Here is a 20315-nt window from a genome sequence, read left to right as displayed (position 1 = left end):
AGAAGCTAGAATGACTTCCAGCTATCTGGTTGGGTACCAACTAAATTGTCAGGGCATTAACCAGCATAGGAAATACCAAGAGATGTAACATAGCTAACTCCTTCCTCAGATTTTTAATGTCAAGATCAAAGAAGTGATTAACAATACAAAGCCCTGAAGCATTCTTTCTCACAGATACCCTCCAAGTGGTTTTCCTCTAACATGTAAGGTAATAAAAGAGGTTTGTAAAAATCTTTATTACAAATGATTTAACTTCATGCAATGATCACTGATTAAAATACCAAATTAAGCATTGCAACATTCTTGGTAGGAAAAGAAAATAATTTTGAAATATCTTTTTCTCCAGGTGAAATTTGCAGACATATAAATTTAGTTCCTAGAAAAAAATACTTAAGTGAAAGTAATTACATAAGGTTAGCAGGACGCCTTTTTGCAAGAATTACAGAGGGCAAACCCCAGGAAGAAAAGCATTAGTATCTCAAAAAGATTAAGACAGCAAACATCCTGTATCTCTGGACCCAGAGTGACAACCAAGAATAACAATGAAGGTCTAGTTAAAAAAAAAAAAAAAGAAAGTAAAACAGCTGCTAAACAATAGGTAGGACATATGGACAACTGCATCTATGTACATTCTGTTTCTAGGTAATGAGTTTATGTGCTTAATTTTTTTTACTTTTATTAACCAGTCAATTCCCAATGAGAAACACTGAAATTTCTAGGGAAAATATACATCTAAATTGCTGTCCAATCAGGTTGACATTAAATAGAAAAAATTCACACTGTTGCAAACAGGAACATACCTGAATAATTTTAGATCTTGGGCTTATAAAAAAGAAAGGGAGGCATAAGTAGGACACAGAGTGCAAGGACACAGAACTGAATTGGCAATGGGATGTGATAGCAAAATAAGTAATGCTAATTAACATTACACTTGACGTACAGCGCACAGCCCATTAATAACTGTATTAAACACCTCAGCATGCTACCAGAGCCCAGCGGAACACATCAACAGAGCTAGAGCCCCAGAAACTAAATAGCTATTTAAAATAAATACTTGTTGTTGAGTTGACTAAGAAATATCACACTGTAAAGGGGTAATTTTTGCACTGGTTTTGGAGAAAGGAAGGGCTGTAAGCTTCCTTAATGATTCTTCTAGTGCATGTATCTCACACATTAAATGAGAAGGTCAGGACAAAAGAGAGGCCAATGGAGAGGCAGAAAGAGTCAACTTCTTACAAAGGCAGCTACCTTTCTAGGACACCTATGAATAATATAAATGAGTACACTGCTTATTAGACTGAAGTTCCACCTGTACCATCTGTTGAAAGCTCTATCTTAGAGCATTAATAATAATCTTATGCTTAAATGTTTACAAAAATAAGAGCAGCCATGTCTAGACATATCTAGATCACTATGATCTAGAATGTAGCCTCTGTCTACTTTCTTATGCCAGCAGAGAAAGAAGCAAACTACCACTAGTGAGAACATTATCAGAACACAAAAGTAATGAAGTGTGAACTCATGTTGTCATAAACAGTACTCACGTAGAAGAAAGCAAAATGAGTTTTATTTGTAGCTGAAGATGGTGGCTTACCACCCAGCTACTTGGGAAGCAGAGATCAGGAGGATGCAGGTTAGACACCAGCTGTGGGCAAAAATGTGAGACCCTATCCCAAAAATATGTAAAGCAGAAAGGATTATGGCATGGATCAAGTGGGGTGCCTGCCTAGCAAGTGTGAGGCCCCAAGTTCAACCCCTAGTACCACCAGGGGCAAAAAAGTTCACTTGTGCTCTTTCTAAAAATAATTTGTGATAGAAATTTGTGATTCACACTATATGTGTTCATTTAAGTGAATAACATTCAAAAAGGATTCATCAGGGAGTTAAAACAAGAAAAGATTGCAGTTGGCTCCTAAGTAAGTTCTAAAATTGTCCATAATTCTGATAGACTAAAAAAGTTAAATGGGTTTCTTCTTCCAATCTGCATTGCTGACTCATCTCTCATTTCTCACCTTTAAATTTTGGTGTTCCCCAGGACACAGTCTACAAGCCCCTTTTTTTCTCATCATTCACTCACAAGTTTTTATTCAGTTCCATGGTATTAAAATACATATAATGACACATATATATGTGTATATGTTTCATTCTTCCAAATTTTTCTTTCCAGTTCTGGTCTCTCACCTGAGCTCCAGAAGTATAGAACTAACTCTTTATACAGCATCTCCCCATTGATGTCTAACACCTCAAAGTAACCACGTCCAAACAAGAACTTGATTCCCCTGTACCTCCTCACCTATATGCAATCTTCTTAATTTCAGTAAACAGCACTACCACTATCATACAGTGGCTTAAGTTAAAACCTAAGGAGTCATCTTTGATTCTTCCAGAGGTCCAACACTGCACCGCCTCTCGCTAGGTCGACAAAGGCACCACAAACTTTATAAATGGCTCATGTTGGTGCTGCCAGTGCCCAGCCTAAGAAGCCATATGCAGCTTCTTTCCCTTGTTCTCCACACATCCAGTCTGTCATTAAGCATTGTTAGCTCCACTTCAAAACCATACCATGACTCCAACCTCTCCAAGCATGTTTACCCTACCACCTAGTTCAAGCCACCATCAGCTCTCCTAGACTATCAAATGAGCACCCTAGTGAGAGTCCCTGTGTCCCCTCTTCCTGCCTCTGCCTTCTCATTCTGGTCTGTTCCCAACATTGAGAGTGAACTTTGAAAAATGTAAATACATGGTACTGTCCAGTGGCATTCTACCAACTCAAATCTAGACACTTAATCTTGGCCAGCGGAGTGTGTTCCCTGCCACTCTCCAACTCCATCTCCTGTTGCTTTCCATCTCACTTATACTGCAGTTCTTTTTCTGTTTCCTCAGGCATGCCTAGCTTATTCCCATATAAGACTTTTGTCCTGTGATTTGTGGTTTTCAGAATACCCTTTTCCATGCCACACTCACTTCTGTCACTGGGGAGTAACTCTTTGATGTCACTTCCTCAGATAGGCCTTTTCTACCCCATATATTTTATATACCCCCCTCCATCCCTGTCACTTTCAAACACTATAACTTATTTTTGTTTTCTAGATAGAGATTACCATTTCCAGGTAATGTATTACATATTTATGACCTGCAAAATAAAAATACATCTATTTAACTATAACTTGTATGGTGTTTACTTTCTTATATTCCCCATTGCCTAAAACAGAGTCTGTGCATAAGAGACAAAAATATCCAAGAAGTAAAATATGGAATGAATTACCTTCCATGACCTACAGAAATTCTATTCCCTATTTATTTATTTATTAAGGATTGTTTGGTTATGCTAAGAAAAGCAGCAGAAGCCCACTAATCATGTATCATGGCATATAGATTCTGTAACAAATTCAATGATAAATACCAATATTTCTCACTCCAAATAGCAAGATCTACATGAGATTCTGGGGATAACAGAGCACACAAGGACCTGAAATAAAAAATTGTTTTAAATCTTCTCCCCTACAAATTTTGACTACAGTTAATGCCATAACCAAATCTGTCAAGTTAAAAAACATTAATTTTTCCTGAAGACTCTCTGTGAAGGACTTGAAAGGAATCAAGTGGCCAAAATCCTGGGGGCTTTACCTAAAGAAATGTAATCTTTAACACAAACAGCCAAAATTTCCTGAAAAGTTGACTGAAAGCCTCTGAAAAGTGATGTCATAAAGCTTTAGGAAGGCCCAATTTTAAAAAGAATTTTTATATTAGAATTTTTGCAATAGTATTATCCTAGAAAATAGGTTACCCTGTACTAGTAGGTTTTCCCAGCTGCCTAAAGATGTCCTTTAAAAAGGTAAAAATATTTTTCCAGCTCAAGAGAGAAATGACCGGAAACTAATGAGCTCTATTAGCCACTCACTACCTGATCTTCGGCAAGTCACTTGTCCTCAACACTAGAATGGAGAGACCTATCAATTAGCTCCATGTGGTGGTTGTAAAGAGTGACTGATTGCAAAGCACTCTGAAAACACTAAGTGCTATACAGATGCCTGATAATTGCCAGGTTGCCAGCAGCCACCATTCAAGCATTGTAAATGCATTTGGCCCATTTTTAGCTGCTTAAGTTTAATTTTATTTTTAATTGACAAATAATAATTGTACATATTGATGGATTATGATGTGAACATCACAATGTATAATCTTTTTAAGGGCTCTTTTATTCCTTGGCTCTTTTGATGTCAGTCAGTTTTGGGGACAAAGACAAATAAGTGTTCCTTTCTTACAAGTCTCTTGCTGAACCACAGAAAACATGCTGGAGATGTGAACTAGCCTTTGTTGTCCTCTGTTCTTTTCAAAGCACCTTGCAGATCCTTGATGAATGACACTGCATAAATGGTCAATCAAAGGTCTTTTCCTTTCTTTTACAAGCACACACACAATTATTAAAAACCAGAGATGATAAAGATCATGGGAGGAAAGAATATCAATATGAAGGACTTAAAAAATGCAGAATTATGCTAAAATATGCACTTAATTTATACTAATGGTCTGTCAATTTCTTATCCTTCCATAAAATGCCCTCACTTAAGGAAAAAGGGAGATTAGTTGATTTCAGACCTCCTCCTTAACCAGAAATCACTTTCCTCACCCATTGATAAGCATAGATTTAGCATTTCACTTATTCCATGAAGGATTATATAAAAACTCATGTTCTTTCTAAGCTGCTACCCATGTGATGTTTTTTTTAAAGGCAAGCCTGTTCCATGTTATTTTCTTAGCAATCTCTCTAAGGCATGCAAGAATAGCCAGGACACAAAATTAATATAATCAATCACTCACTAAAGTACAGCTGTAGTCACTATAATATGTGTTTCTTTCAGAAAAGTACAAATTTCTTATCCAACAGCACCACAACAATTGTCTCTCCTATATAAGTTGGTCTTGCCTTTTGAAGTGAAATACAATCATCTTGATCTCCAAAACATTTTCTTTCCAAAGATAATGGTTTCTTTGGAAAGAAGACCTTGCCTCTGGTGCTGAACTACTCCCCTGGTACAATTACAGAACATTTCAAATCCAAATGCTGACAACTTAGGGAAGATTTGGGGACAACAGGACAAAGAAACATCAATGAAAATAAATAGCAAACAGTTACGGAGAAGAATATTTGTTTATAACAAAGTCTTTACATACAGATGAAAATTTAAACAACAATTTGGGGACCAAGTTTTTTAAAAAGACAAAGATATAAGAGGTAATTCAGGGGAACTAGTGAATATATTAAAATTACATAATAGAGACAGCAAACTACTGCCTGAGTTAAATCCAGCCTACTTCCTATTTTGACAAATAAGTTTTACTTGACTATACCATACACATACATTTTTATATTTTCTGTGGTTATTGTTTTCTACTCTTGTGGTACAATGTCAGACATGAATATGCCCACAACATATAATATGCCCACAAGTTGGAAAATGTTCACTGCCTGGACCTTTCCTAAAAATGTTTGCCAACCCCAAGAGATAATGAAGAAGACAATACAGATTGCTATAATCTAGAATGTCTCTACAGGAGGCAAGGGTCTTAAAGACAAGCTGTGATAGAACCAGAAGACAACTGATAAGAAGGCAAAATATTCTTCCCCAAGTAACCATTTATTTGGAGACTAGAAATGTCCTTAAGATTGCTAAGAGAATGGAATGTTTCCATTCTGGATCGATCATTGTTAGAGCAATGATATCACACAAAAAGATATCAAAACATATACTACAATCTAAACCAGGTTTCTTGGATAACTACAAATTCAGACCCTGATGATATTACACACACAATTTGTTTTGTAGGGCAGTAAAAGAGACAGTAGTGGGACTATTGCTTTCTTAGTTATCTTGTCTCAAGAGAAACAGACTTGCCACATGACAGGTTTGAGCAAAATAGGAAGAATGCTAGACGAATGATAATAGAAAACCTTGCCTCTCCCCATTAGTGAACACTCCCCATCTGCAAAACAGAGATAATAATGGGGCCAAGGTCAGAATGGAAATCATCAAGATTGACTTGAGACTGGGTCAATATCCAGAACCCCAGGATATGCTTAGTACTTGATACAGAGACAAACTTTCAGGGAAAAATGAGTGACTGCATTGTCTCTATCCCATGCACTCTCTTTAATGTGAAGTTTAATGTCTTTAAGGGTTTCACATTCTTATAAGTCATTCATTATCCTGTGGCCCAACTTGTTCCTCATAGAAAAAGGATCCATTCCATAATGAGAAAAGAAGAAATTTGACACCATCTTTTTCATGACCTATACTGTCTCTTCAAGCCCTAAAGATTTATTTGAACACACACATGATTGATGCTTTAAAAATTAACTCAAAAATACATCTAAATTAAAAAGTATTTTCAAGGCAAGAAAGTATTAAAAATCAATGTGCTAACAACACTGAACATTTTTAATAATCAAAGTCCTTCTGATTTATAAATCAATATGACATTACCTTTAGCTATAAGAAGTCAATGAGAAACACTTTTTCTAGAACTCAAAGACGTCTTATTATACTCTGAGGCCTGATTCTGGTGATCTTTGCCAATATTAGGCTCCTGAATATAATCCATGTTTAAGTGAACAACACCTGACGAACAGCAGCCTTTACATGTGCTCCTACCTGTATCCTTACCTCATCCATTAGGGTCAAAAGTTCAGTATAACTCATTTCCCTAACTAAGAGAATCTTCTCCAATAAAAGCTAACTCCATGAGGATCCATAAGCTACCTTCTTCACAAGTGATCATTTAGAGAGTCCAGTCTTAAGAGACCTCTCCAAAATCCTTTCAATTGACAAAGATCCTTTCCAATTCACAAACTATCTTAATGTTTTATAAACCTTACTAACAAAAGCAAGTGAGTTTTGCTGGTTAAGGAATCATGTATTAAAATAGATTTGGGGTAAAAGACAGAAGAATAAATTGAATGGGGCTCCTCACAAACAAAATAACACATTTTACAACACAAAGTTGCCATAACTCCCCTTTGTTTTAAGGCTCTTTGTCAGAACGATGTCTGTCATCCAAATTCTAACAGGAACTTCTGATAATTTTTGGCATTCAATCCTTGTGAGGCACCCAAAAGGATAAGAGTCTATGCTTCCCACACAATTTTAATTGTTATCAGATTTACTGGGTTATGGTTTCTGAGTATGCATTTTGTTTTCCTCTTAGGAGGTTTCTATATAGTTATGGATATTAAATTTCCTACCATATGAAAATATTTGCATGAAAACAATTATCTCTCTTTGACATTAAGAACACCTGCCTTGGGTGTCAAAAACAGCTGATGTATGTATCTTGGCTATTAAAAAGCCTTCTTTCTCAGAGCCAGCTTTTATATCAGTCCAAAATGGCTCCCATCTGGTTCTGAGTTTATTAGTTGTTTGTTATCTGTCAGACTTTAGACTCCCACCTTGCGTGTTGTTCTGTAGCAAATGAGAGGCCTTTTAGGGCAGAAGAAGACAGTACCCAACTCCTGCATTTGCTATACCACATCTGAGTAAGATTTATATTTCTCCTATAATATGCACATTTATCTGTCCAACTTTTCCTAATACAACTGCTAATAATAGTAAAAGATTAGCTGCCTCTTGTTCATGTTTCACTTTTCTCTTTTTAAATAATGATTCGAAATTTGTTTCAATATCATTAGCCTATATGGTAGACTTTACAAAAATCTTAGAGGATAGGAATTCTGAAAGAGGGCTTCATTATTTGTGTGTCTCCACTCAGAACTCCTGAAATCACAAATAACTGGGCTGAACTGATTTTTGTGAGATATTGTGAAATTTATGGGACTAACCAGGACATCACTGTAGCAGGCAGTCAATATCCAAAGTCAGGTTCCGGGAGGCGAGGTTTAAAAATCCACAGGACTAGATTTAAGATAGTGAGTGAAAACATGCCTACTTCAGTGGGGAGCTGCTCCCAAAAATAGGCTTACAAGGGCTGACCTTACGGGGCACACTGTTACCATCTCTGGAAGCCCAGTTTGGGCCGATGTGACTTAAGAAAACACAAACTACTAGTAATGCGATACTTACAATATGAATGGGTCATTTTTCAAATTATTCCATTGTTTTTTGATGTAGACATACTTTATAGAATTTCTATAGTAAACTCTAAAGTAACCCCTAAATCATTTTACTAAAATTTACCATGCCACCACTGAAAACCCTCAAGTAGTAAAACAATTAAGCATTTACTTAATATCTCTTAATCTTGCTCCTCTAAGCATACTTTCATCAGTGTCATGTGTTATCATGAGGCCAGGTTACACAGGTTCCATGAGACTCACTGTAAAAGGTAATGTGTGAGAGTTCATTATAAACTTCTGTTCCACAGTGTACCTCCTGCAACTTTTGGTTCTTTCTTTATGTCAATAATAATAACAACGAAATCTCAAAAAAGGCCCCACCCACTATTTATTGGTTGTTATTTCAGAAGCTTTAGACTGTAGAATGAATCCAATAAGTCAGCTATCTTTGAAAAAGCATTTTCTTCATCTGCACACTGCTCTTATGAGTACCACAGCATAGCTGACTTTGATTTGTATGTGGGCTCTCTTCTGTTATTCTCCTTGGTCTGCTACATAGCTAAAAAAAAATAAGTGATATCTCATCTTTGTAATCTCATTTTCATACTAACTTATTTATACTTATCTCAGAATTGAATTTCTGAAAATTATGCTACATTTTAAATAAAGAAAACAAATTATCTGAGTGTAGAGGTAGATAAAAGTTAATTTTGTTACATTTCTGATACTGTCATTCTTTCATCTTTTTTTATTTTATAGTTGTGCTGGGTAAGGGTACATTGTAGCATTGACAAAGGCTCTCACATTATATCAAATATATCATACTTGAAGTCAACAAAAAATTTTTAATTCCCTCTGTGAAATGTCATGCCCCTATTCATGACATGCAATTTTTTGAAATATTTTAAATTTCCTTTTAAGGACAGTCATATTATTTCATATTATTTGGGTGCTAAAGAGAAAATAATGCTAAGTTCAGGTGCCCCTTGACTATACTAACTTTAAAGGGATTTTCTTCTCAAACAATAATACCTAATAAATAACACTGTAGCTTCTAAAAATAGTAAAAATGTTCACACTTCCAAACCATCTTTGAAATGTTGCATTCACAAACTAGATTTAAAGAACAGCTCAGTGATACTTGTAGGACACTACAGTCACCAGGGTGATAGTGTAGCTCCATATTCATTGGGGATGATCACCCATGGTAACTGCACTGGCATTCCACCTGCACTTCCTGTGGGCTGCTCTTCACCATTGGATAGAACCAACTCAATCTTTAATATTATCTTTAATCTCTATTCTGAAATAAGAGTCTCTCATTCTCAGACTTAATAACTTTGTAAGGGTATAAGACAGTGACTCAAGCTTTTATGTACACTTTGGTTTACGATACTGAGGGCTAGAAAGAATCTCACTTAGAAACGAAGGAAGTGAAATGTGTCTAGGGCAGGGTGCATTGCTCAAGTAGTAGAGTGCCTGCCTAACAAGCAGGAGGGGCCAGGTTCAAATCCCAGTGCCACCTAAATAAATAATAAATAAATAAATAAAATATGTCTAGACTTTAAGCTAGTAAGAACACTAAAAAGAATTACTTTGGAAAATAATTCAACAAGAACAACAAAACAAACATCCACTATGCATCAAAATCCACTTAAGTACTTTCATTTGTACAATTTCTTTAAATAAAATAATTTGGTGCCTCCTCCCTGAAAACAAACAAAAAAGAAATGAGGACAATCATAGAGAATCCATTGGCATTTATCACACTCATTCTATTTTAAATATGTATACTGCTAGAGAAATAGTGTGTTTATGCTCATTATGTATAACTTCATATAAAGATCAAAAATAAACATATTATCCCTCAAAATACATATAAGCTAACACTGCTCAAACTAATATATGAATTTGTTATATGTGTACTTGATGTGATAGTACCTCAAACACATAGAACTATGACCATATGAATACATGAACTATATTAAAATATACCAAATATTCAATAAAATTTTATTAACTTTAGAACCCAGTGAGGTTGAATAAGCCACAGTAATAGAAATAGGAATTTAAAAGCAATAAACCCAATAAAGTGAAAAGTTATAGTTTTAAGGAATTTTAGTATCAAACAGAAAGGACACCCCTGTTTTATGTACATTATATAGATAAACACAATCTCTCTGTAAAAAGTCACAGGTTTGAAGAGTTGGGTAGAACCTTCCATGTCACCTATGACAAATCTCTTTCATAGGCAAGGTTTATAAGGCTCAGAGAAATTAGGAATGTCCTCTGGGTCTAACAACTAATTAAAAACAGACCAAAGCCCAGATGTTGGTATTTTAAATCCCTACTCAGTGTTCTTTCTAGCATATCACTGTGCCTGTTTTAGTCACTTAATTACTATCAAGAGTCCAAAGTCACTGATTATGGCGCAGCTTTCTAGACAAGACTCAGTTATGTTTTGTTTATTTTTCTTACAATAACAGCCCTTCAAGTGTAATTTAAGAAAGTCTCAAATCCCTTAGAAATTTATATAATAAAACTGTGTTATTTTGTTAAAGAATGTAGATGCTTATCTAAATTGCACATTATGCATATTAAGGTTTATATTTAGGCAATATAGATATATTAAATTAAATATATTATATTTACATTTAGTTATTTTACATGTAAAGAATATACAGGTAATTATCGATGATTACAAGGCACTAACTTTAATTTTTAATGTGCTATATTCATAACCATGTTCACTTTGCTCAGGTTGTAGCAAGAAAGAAACTAAAAGCACAAGATTTTTTGATAAAAAAAAAAGGCCTAACTTCCATTCTAAGAAAGGTCAGAACAAGAAGGAAGAAGACAGCTCAGCTTAGCTACTTCTCCATCAGTCAGAGTAAGTGACCTGCAGCAGGAAATGGAGATCAAAGCGAGGCTGAGCTCCGTTAGGAATCTCCGCTCCTTTGTGAGCTTATGCAAGGCCAAGGTTTCATAATTTGGTGCTCTTTTGATATACTGCATTCCAAAGGCATTCAGACTGAACTGAATTAATTCCAAAATCAAACCCTATGCTCTATTTTCCACATTCTTAGAGCCAATTACCTTGCCTTATTAGAAAAGGGAAGACTGTTTCATCTTTAACTTTTGGTTTTATTTTTTTGGCTTTAGTTTTGGTTTGTTCTCTTTTTTTGGTGGGACTAGAGTTTGAACTTGGGGCCTCATGTTTGCAAAGTAGGTGCCTTACCACTTGAGCCACACTGCCAGTCAATTTTTGTTCTAGCTTTTTTGGAGGGGGGGGTCTTAGGAACTATTTGCCCAGACTGGCCTCAAATCATGATCCTCCCAATTCTAGCCTCCCAAGTAACAAGGATTACAGGTGTGGCCACTGATGCCTGGCTACTATGGATGTTTAAAAAGACCAAAAGAAGTAGAAAGCCATTTCTACTAGTACACGCAACATCCTTTTCACTTACAGTTCCACGTCCAATTTTGCCCAAATATTCTTTGATATTTTTTCTCATTCATATATCTATGGTTCTAGCTGATATGTGCATACAGCAAAACCTGATGCTGAATAGGACCCATAATGTTTTATCTTAGTCTTCCAAGGACACGTAACAAAAACACTACATTTTTTCTATTACAATAATTTTAATGTGCTTTCCTTATACAATTATTAATGTGCCAGTGCATTCTATGAATGTTTAGTAAGTAGTGTAACTATCCATTCTCTTTGCATTTCAATTTCACCTGTATTCTCTCATTAGAATGAAGATTTCTCATTATGTATCAGATTCTCAAGCAAGAACCTCTAAGCTTGAGGAGGTCTCAGCAGAATGTTATAGATCCCTCGCTTCAAAAGCCCTTATGCTACACTGAACATTTTTTTCCTACAAATTTTACTACCTTGATATTTTCTCTAACAAACAAGCTTTTCCCTTCATCCAGCATTTAGGTTTTCTAGCATGACTAACTAACTCATGACTAACCTAAACTCATTTAGGTTTTCTAGCATGACTTTTCCTCCATAAGTTTACATACTGTATGTGTTTATCTCTTCTATTCTAAAACACCCATACCACTTATATAGCTCCCACCTATCCCCTGAAAGCTCCATGAGCTATACATAAAAGACCTTCTCTTTTCTTTAATTATATAAGTCATCCATAAGAACTATACCCTGACAGAGTTCATTTTTCCCAAACTCCAGTAACAACCAATCTTTCATGGTTTTTACTTATTCTTCCTATCAGTAGCCTCCAGATTCTACCTAAGTTTTGTGACATAATTAAGTTTTCTATTCATAATAAAAAATAAATAATAATTCTGCAGAAGTACCCCTCAGGATGCCAGAATGGCAATTTCTATACAAATAACAGTCAAAGAATATCACACTTTCTTTAAGTATCCCAGGAAGCCTTACTCTGTGACTGTTTATTGTGCAACACTGATTTTTTTCCTCAGAGCAATTCCCACCCTAAAGAAAAACATGTATTTATGGCCCTACAAGACACAAAAATATTGGCAAAACATAAAGTCAGAAGACGTGAAAAGGAAAAATAGTAAATATCTCCAACGCAGGAAAGAGAAAGTGCACAGGGGAGTGTGTGTGTCAGAGAGAATCCTCCCTCCTCCCCATCTGCCCAGCGCTCTGCTAATGTCTGTATGAGCACCAAAAGGTGAGAGAAGCTTCCTAGATGTGACGCTCGATGGAGGCTGTGTTGCCATGGAAGTAAGAAGCGTAATTTCTTTAGCTCCTATGTGCCCTTCTCAGCACTTCTGGCAATGGTGACAGGTTGTCTCTTTTGTTCAGAAACTGCTCTGGAAACAGCCCTGCCTCCTTCACAACACACTGAAAGACTGCATTGTGAGGCCACATTGTCACCAAATTACATGAGAGGGAGATTTTTCATTTCTATTCCTAAAATTAGACTCTTCTGTGTGTGCTAGCACAACAGAAATAGAAATACTTGCTGAAAGGAGCCCCCTCAGTGGAGCTCTCAGTTGCAGTACCTTTCAAACAGGTCACCTCAAGCCCAGCACACAGGCAGGCAGGCAGAGGGCACCAGGCAGTTCCCAGTGCCTTTACTGATTCTGGAAACTGGCCCTCAAGTGTTGGTCTCTAGAGGTGGGTGGTTTGTTTCAGGAAGGGTCTCTGAGGCACAAAGCATGCATAGTGCTTGCCAAGCAGATGTTGTTGCCAGAACATTTGATCAAAGGGAACAGATTTCCCAGCAGGACCTTTAACAAATGTACTTAATTGACTTTGGACCTGTAGCAAACTGCCTCATGTCTCTAGCCCTTTTCATGATGCAAAATCCAAAGTCAATACAGAATAGGTGAGGTTAGTTTTAAAAAAGAGAGTTTAACTCATGTTTGTATCTGAATAGTACCTGAAGCCTTATAAGGGCATCACTATGCTTTATCACAATGCTATCAAGTAGCTCTTCTACCTCATCCATTTAAAGACACTTTCTAATTAAACAGAATTTTTCACTGCAGATGCTGCACATAAATATATTAGCTACGTCTGGATTAATAAATCCCCGTGACTATCAAGCAAAGCACAATGGAATGAGGAGAGACAGCTAACCAAGGTTTTGCATTTGGGCTAACCAATCATCATATTTCCATTTTCAAATTTCAATTTGAAAAGCACTGCTGTAACTAACAGTTCATGACCAGCTCACTCTGAATGGCAAAATCTCTCTGACCACATTCTATATTTTCCATGCAGATGAGAGTATTTGTGAGAATGTGATACAATTTTATGATTCTGAAGTATTTAAGAAATGTGTCAGGGAGAAGACAACCCTGTAAAATGCAATTTTGTTTTTCATTGGTGATAAACACCATTGCTTTAAAAAAGTAGAACATTCCCTTAAGCCAGGAATAGAATGAATGACTAACAAATCTTAAGCAGCTAAGCAAATTCAATGTCAATTTGTGAGGTAAAATGTTGAAAGAAATGAATTTGACAATAAGCTTAAAATGGATTCAGTACCTTAATTACACTGAACTACATTAATGGCATGAAATGATTTCCAAGGACACTGTGCATATGTAGAAAGGACTTCACGGAAGGCTATACCTTGACCTGAGTATATCCCAAGTTAGCTATCTGACCAAGACTATATCTCTACAACCTGTGAACCTGATATGCCTTCACTTAAAAATGGGAATTGTTTTATGGAATTTGTAAGATTCTATTCAGCTCTGAAAATCTATTACTCTGTATCCAAAGAAAGTTGGTGTTTATATGTAAGTGTATACAAAGATAGGTGTGTCCCTCTTCATCTTGATAAAAATTCCTTAAAACTAAAACTTTTATAATAGACACTTATTTATACAGTTACTTATGTTACTCTGGGTAATTATATGTTTTTAGATACAAAAATTAATAAGGTTTCATAGATATCAGCTACATTTATTTAAACAACATACAATCTTCATTTGGGGTTCACATCACCTCAATTATGCATCTAGTAGAAGTGACTAAGCAATTTTAGCATTATGAGTATTAAGAAAGATTATATGCTATCTTTTGAAATATTTTTAAATGTGATTGTTGAAGAATGCTCACATTAGTTTATTTGCTCAAGGAAGAAGAGCCTAAGTTCAAGTGATCCTTATTATTTCTTACCAACTTTTAAAAGAGGCATTTTCTCTTGAAATAAAATGCCTAATAAGCAATACTATACTTTGTACAACTAACAGAACTGTTGTAACTTTAGAATACTGCTGAAATGCATCTACAAACTAGATTTAAAGTACAGCTCAGTGGTCCTTTAAGACACTGCCATCACCAGGGATGGCTCGCCGTAGTAAGGTACTGAGATACCCCCCACACTTCCATGGGCTCCTCTCCACCACTGGAGAGAACTAATTCAATCTCTACTTCCTTTCTCTATCTGTTCTTTAATACAGAGCCCTCATTCTGGGACTTGGTAACTCTGCATGGATATATGACATCAGTTCTTTATTTACACCTGGGACCACAAAATATAAGAGCTGAGAAGAACAACTTCATCATTTACAAGTAAAGAAATTAGGCCTTTTTCTGTAATCAGAATGAATATTGTTAGGGCAAAGTTGTGACTTTCTGTTCATTATGCACAATTTTCTGTAGTGAATAAATATAGCCATTATGAAAGGAGAGATCCCCAAAAAATGCTTTCCATAATTAGCCAAAAGTCTACACTATCAGCAAAGAACCTGGCCATGGCCACCAAAGAAATCTGATGTACTTGGGATTTCAACTGCCAACTACATCTTATTCTCATTTATCCTAAGACAAATGGACACTCCTTTATAAATTTGGGAGTCAAAAAAAGAGGTATCTTCTAATCAAGGCACAGTAAGCATGCTCATGTAACTGAAAATCACGTGTTCAAATACTGAAACTAATTTATTTAAGAACATCAGCGTGTAACATTGACTTAACCTTGCAGTAAACATCAGGCAATCAGAAATATCATCTTTAGGGAGAATTCATCAGATATTATTTATAATAGTATCAATAGCATCTAGATAAGCTGTACATGTCTTTGTGCCATCCAGGTCAAGTTGCAGCCTTTCCTGAGAATTCCCTTTACATGATTGTCACTGCCCCAAGATTCATTTATTTTGTTCAATCCTAGGGTCTCATCTATATCTGTGCTCATGTCAATTTTTGCTTGTAGAAGTAGTTGAAACTAGTGAGTCTCTCATTTCTGTCGTAGCTATAAAAAAAGGTAATACTCCTTGATAAAAATTTAGAAAACTATTGCTAAAGTGGTATCTATTATATTCCTTGCATATACTCAATAGCATATTTCAAACAATGGATTATCTTTGCATGAAAATAAATAAATGTTTAATTAAATCTAAAGCATTATCTCCTATTTTAATATCTCTGAAAACAGCAAGAATCTGACATGTTATAATTGATATCTTTTCTCTTTTATAATGATACATAAAACAATGGTGTTTCCTGTATCAACAACATCTTAGATTCAATAAAACATCATCTTTCTCAGCCATTTCTTGGAGGAAAAATAAATTAACAACCTTCCTTGTTAGCAAAATAGCAATGTACTTAAAATTGTTGAATTGAACACTTTAACTTGATAAGATGTTTAATCTTTCCTATTCTCAAGTATTCATGAACAGTGTACTGAAATATTCACACAATTCAAGTATAGCTAAAGACTCTTGTGTTTTCCTTCAAGATTATAACACATAGATTTTTAAAAATCAAATCTATAATCATTTGCACATCTATTGTGCCTCTTTCTTAAAAAGATAGCATACATGCTAGCACTTCAATTCTTAATGTAAGCCTCAATTCTTACTCAGAGAAACAAATATATATTTTGTGATACTTTTTCTATTTCTTTTCTTTTATATTCCCAGTTGCCTGAGAGATGGCATAGCCATATATAATAGGCAATATTTTTTAGCTTTATTTGTCATAGGGAAGAAGTTAGATATTTTAAGTTGTGAGTGCTAGCACAATCATACCATGAATCAAACATAAAAGGTAAAAAGAATTTTTTTAAAGAAGAAGAAGAAGAAGAAAGTAAAAGGAGGAGGAGGAGGAGGAGGAGAGAAAGTAGGAGCAAAGAAAAAAATCTCTACAAAAGTATTTATTTCCTAAAACAAATAGTCATTTCTGTCATTATAAGTGTTTACACAGCAGAGTTTGAGAAGGGGGAATTCATTTCATTAACTCCATGATTTGTAGGCAATTAGTTGGCCAATGGAAGAGAGAAAAGGCTCACATGCAGTGCATGATACCACATATCATTGGTAATGATCAAAAGTAGTTTAAAAACAAGACTAGATTAAAAAGACCTAAAATGCTTGTTCAATGTCTTTCTGTTAATGTTTAAATCTCTTCTCCTGGAATAAAATGACTTTGCCTTCTTTGCTGAAACTAATATTTACTCATTACCTGAGGTGTAAATTTCCCTTAGCCACTTAGAAAATAAAAATAACCAGCAGGATGTGGAAAGAACACTAGTGGCTTAGAAAACTGTTAGAAAATGTTAAAACACAGCACTGTCATCATGTATATAAAGGAAACAACTAACCTAAAGTCAGTAGGTTTGTTCAATTGCTCAACAAAACATTTTCTGAAAACTACCACCTCAAAAAAAAATCATTCTCTTGAATTTAACAGCCTACAGAAACAATTTTATAAGTAAAATATGTGACAAAACATTAAATATCCCAGAAAAAGTGCCACTTTACATGCACCAGGGAAAAGAAATGGATTCCCAAAGTAAAAACTGTCAATTACTGTCATTGCTTTGTTCCACTAAAGAGTTCAATTATATCATGAAAAATTCTAGAAAATACTAATTTAATTAAAATATGAAATCTACAAACTACCTACAACTTTACTTAGCTCATAAATTAGCAAATGTTTGGTTTTAATGAGTCCCTTTCCTATCTTCAACTACATACGTGATGCATATGAGTAGTTCTATAAAGTGTCTTTATTTTGTTTTTGTCCTTTTAAAATTATTTCACATTTTTACTTCAGACATCTATATTCTTTAGTGTACCACTTAGAAATCTGGATAATATGATGACCATCATGGAATGTTATCACACTCTACATGATGAATGGCTATTTACAAAATGATTTCTATTATTTTAAGGAGAACATGTAATTGAGACTTTAAATTTTAAATGAAAAGCTACAACTCAAACGACACTGACTAGCTATGAGCTTCTGGAAGTCACCCACCTGGGGCAGCATGCGATTTTCTTCCTCCAGCTGTCTTACTCTTGCCTCCAGCTGCCTAACATAGGACAAGGTTGATTCTAAAATTAAAAAGAAAGAACTCACATTATCCACACAGATCTTGTTTGGTACACTGTCAGGATATTCTGGCTTGATTTATTCAAAAATCAGACTAAGCAACTACTTAGTCTGTTATTTATACAAAGAAGAAAAACAAGATCAGAAGTGATTGAAAGTATAAACAGTTTTGAACAATTGTACAGTTGTTAAGCAGTATTAGAAAAAGTTCTAGGTAATAACATTAAAGGATTTCCCCCACCAACCAGCACTGAGAACTTCAGGCATCTTGAAAATAGTCGCTCCCTCTTTCCTCATTTTGTGTATTTTGCATTTTTTATTTTTTCATACACTAGACATTTCTCTTTTTTGGCAATGTGATTATAACTCAAATAAACTACAAGGTAGTTCTTATTAAAAAATTGTCAACTATCCTGTTCCCTTCATTTTTCCAAAAAATATTTTAACTTTTAAGACCAACATTTGTTCTTCTCACAAATCTACAAATACTAATTCTATAATTCAGAGAACAGCCATGGCTGGGTTACATATTTAAATTTAGGCAGAATTTTTATTTTGATTTTACCTGATCATGACAGAGATCGAAGGTTTTTTTGTTGTTGTTATTGTTTTTCCCAAATCTTTAGGTAAACAAACTATGGTTAATTGAATTAAAATTGATTCTTTTCAATTCTTCACCAGCTCAGATAAATGCAGAAAGTTCAGAGTCAGTATCATAGCTTCTGTTCCTTACTGAAGCGCTAAAGTTTCAGCATTTTGTCAGAAAGAGGGTCACAAATGGAAAAAAGTGGAATTTCATTTTGAGAAAGAATATGACAGTAACTCTTCATCCTTTAAATTGAATATTGAATTGAAAATATTCAATGAAATTCATTGAACTGAAAGTATTTATTGAAAATATTCAATTGCATATATTCTAGTGTAGTTGCAAGTCATTCACCCAAGAACAAACACATCTCAAGTATGATAAAAGGTGCATGCAATAGGATCCTTCTAGAACATATTCCCATAGTTAATACTACAGCAGCTTCAGTGGTTCACATTCTTTGGCTTCATAACACAAAAAAGTAAAAGACAAGATGATAGTGCCTTTAAGAGGTGAGTATTGGGAGCCTATAATAATCTGAAGTCAGGATAGGTATTGATGCATTAATACCTTGATCTTAAATTCATCATGGAAACTCTACTTCTAATATTTTTTTTTACCTAGAAATTGCTTATACCAACTCAATTCCTTGTTTGTGATTTCAAAAGCAATGATCTGGGCTAGAAGCCTAGTTCAAGGGGTAGAGTACATGTTAGGAGGCCCTAGGTTTTATCCCCAGTACCTGAAAAAAAGAAAACCTAAAATTTTATTTTACACGAGAAAAGCAAGTCTTTAATTCATACAAACAAAAGGTAAACTTATTTCTGCTGTACACACAATGTTTTCACAATGATTTGCAGAAAGCCACCATGATTGACATTAGTATATGGATACATTAACCTCATACAGTGGAAATTAGCCTTGAGAATTCATCATATAAAAAGACAGAAACACAAGGTAAAGGAAACTGAAGACATTTGCTAGAGATATGCTCTCATTTTTTTTAGTCTGATGAAATGCTAAAGCTCTGATTTATGGACTTCTCCAAAATGGGAAAAAGTATGCAGCATAAAGAAATAGCAAAATTATTGATTTCATGAATCTGCTTTTACTCTAGCAAATGAATAAGTGATTTGAAGATCATCAAGATGTGAATGTAGACTGCCTGATTTATATAGTTTTGCAAGCACAGATCTCTCCTCCAGGAAAAACAACCACTTGCTAAAGACCATCCAAATGAAAAATTGATCAGCAACATTCTATTTAAACCATGAAAAAAAAGTAAATTTCTTCTCCTTTGTTTATAATGTATGGCATATCTTTATTGGCCCATAGTATACTATCTCTAAGGCTGTGCCACTTTAAACAGTGGAAGAGACTCTCCACAGAATAATGCAGATTATATTTGAAAAATGTCACTGAATGGAATTTGTTTTAATTCAGTCACTGTCTTTAGAAATTTAATCTTGTAAATATTTGCAGTGTACATATTTGATGGTTCCACTAAACCCGTACTTAAGCAACAAAAGTAGCGTGTGTGTGTGTGTGTGTGTGTGTGTGTGTGTGTGTGTGTGAGTTCATTAAAACAGAGAGCAAATTCTTCAGGTTTGAAAACATTTCCTAACTCTCATTTTTAATGTTGAATTACAGTGGATCAAGTCTTCATTCCAAGGCATTCACACAGGTGGAAGAATTTTTTAAATTATCTTTATGATGAAGGCAAAGGTAAAAGAAATTTTGAGTTCATCCCATTAATACTGTTGATTAGTCAGGAAGAAGAGAATGCCAGCTATTATAAGTCTTAACAAGTTTCTCAGAACACAAATTCCCTTTTAGTATGTGCTAGGTTATAG

General features: G+C 34.9%; 1 protein-coding gene across 7 annotated transcripts in view; it reads right to left on the bottom strand.

The window, feature by feature from the left end:
• Positions 1-20315, bottom strand: part of Ccdc85a (coiled-coil domain containing 85A) — a 182304-nt gene that overhangs the window by 21423 nt on the left and 140566 nt on the right. For 6 of the 7 annotated variants that reach the window (XM_074049756.1, XM_074049755.1, XM_074049757.1 and 3 more), the window contains exon 3: positions 17802-17878. The exons of the other annotated variant lie outside the window; for it this stretch is intronic. In XM_074049756.1, the coding sequence (XP_073905857.1) occupies positions 17802-17878 (77 nt within the window). The remainder of the gene's footprint in view (positions 1-17801; positions 17879-20315) is intronic. 7 annotated transcript variants of the gene reach the window in all.

This window comes from Castor canadensis, chromosome 12, assembly GCF_047511655.1.
Source record: "Castor canadensis chromosome 12, mCasCan1.hap1v2, whole genome shotgun sequence".
Lineage (NCBI taxonomy): Eukaryota > Metazoa > Chordata > Mammalia > Rodentia > Castoridae > Castor > Castor canadensis.
The sequence above is the reverse complement of the archived record's forward strand: the minus strand, read 5'-3'. Positions and strand labels throughout refer to the sequence as shown.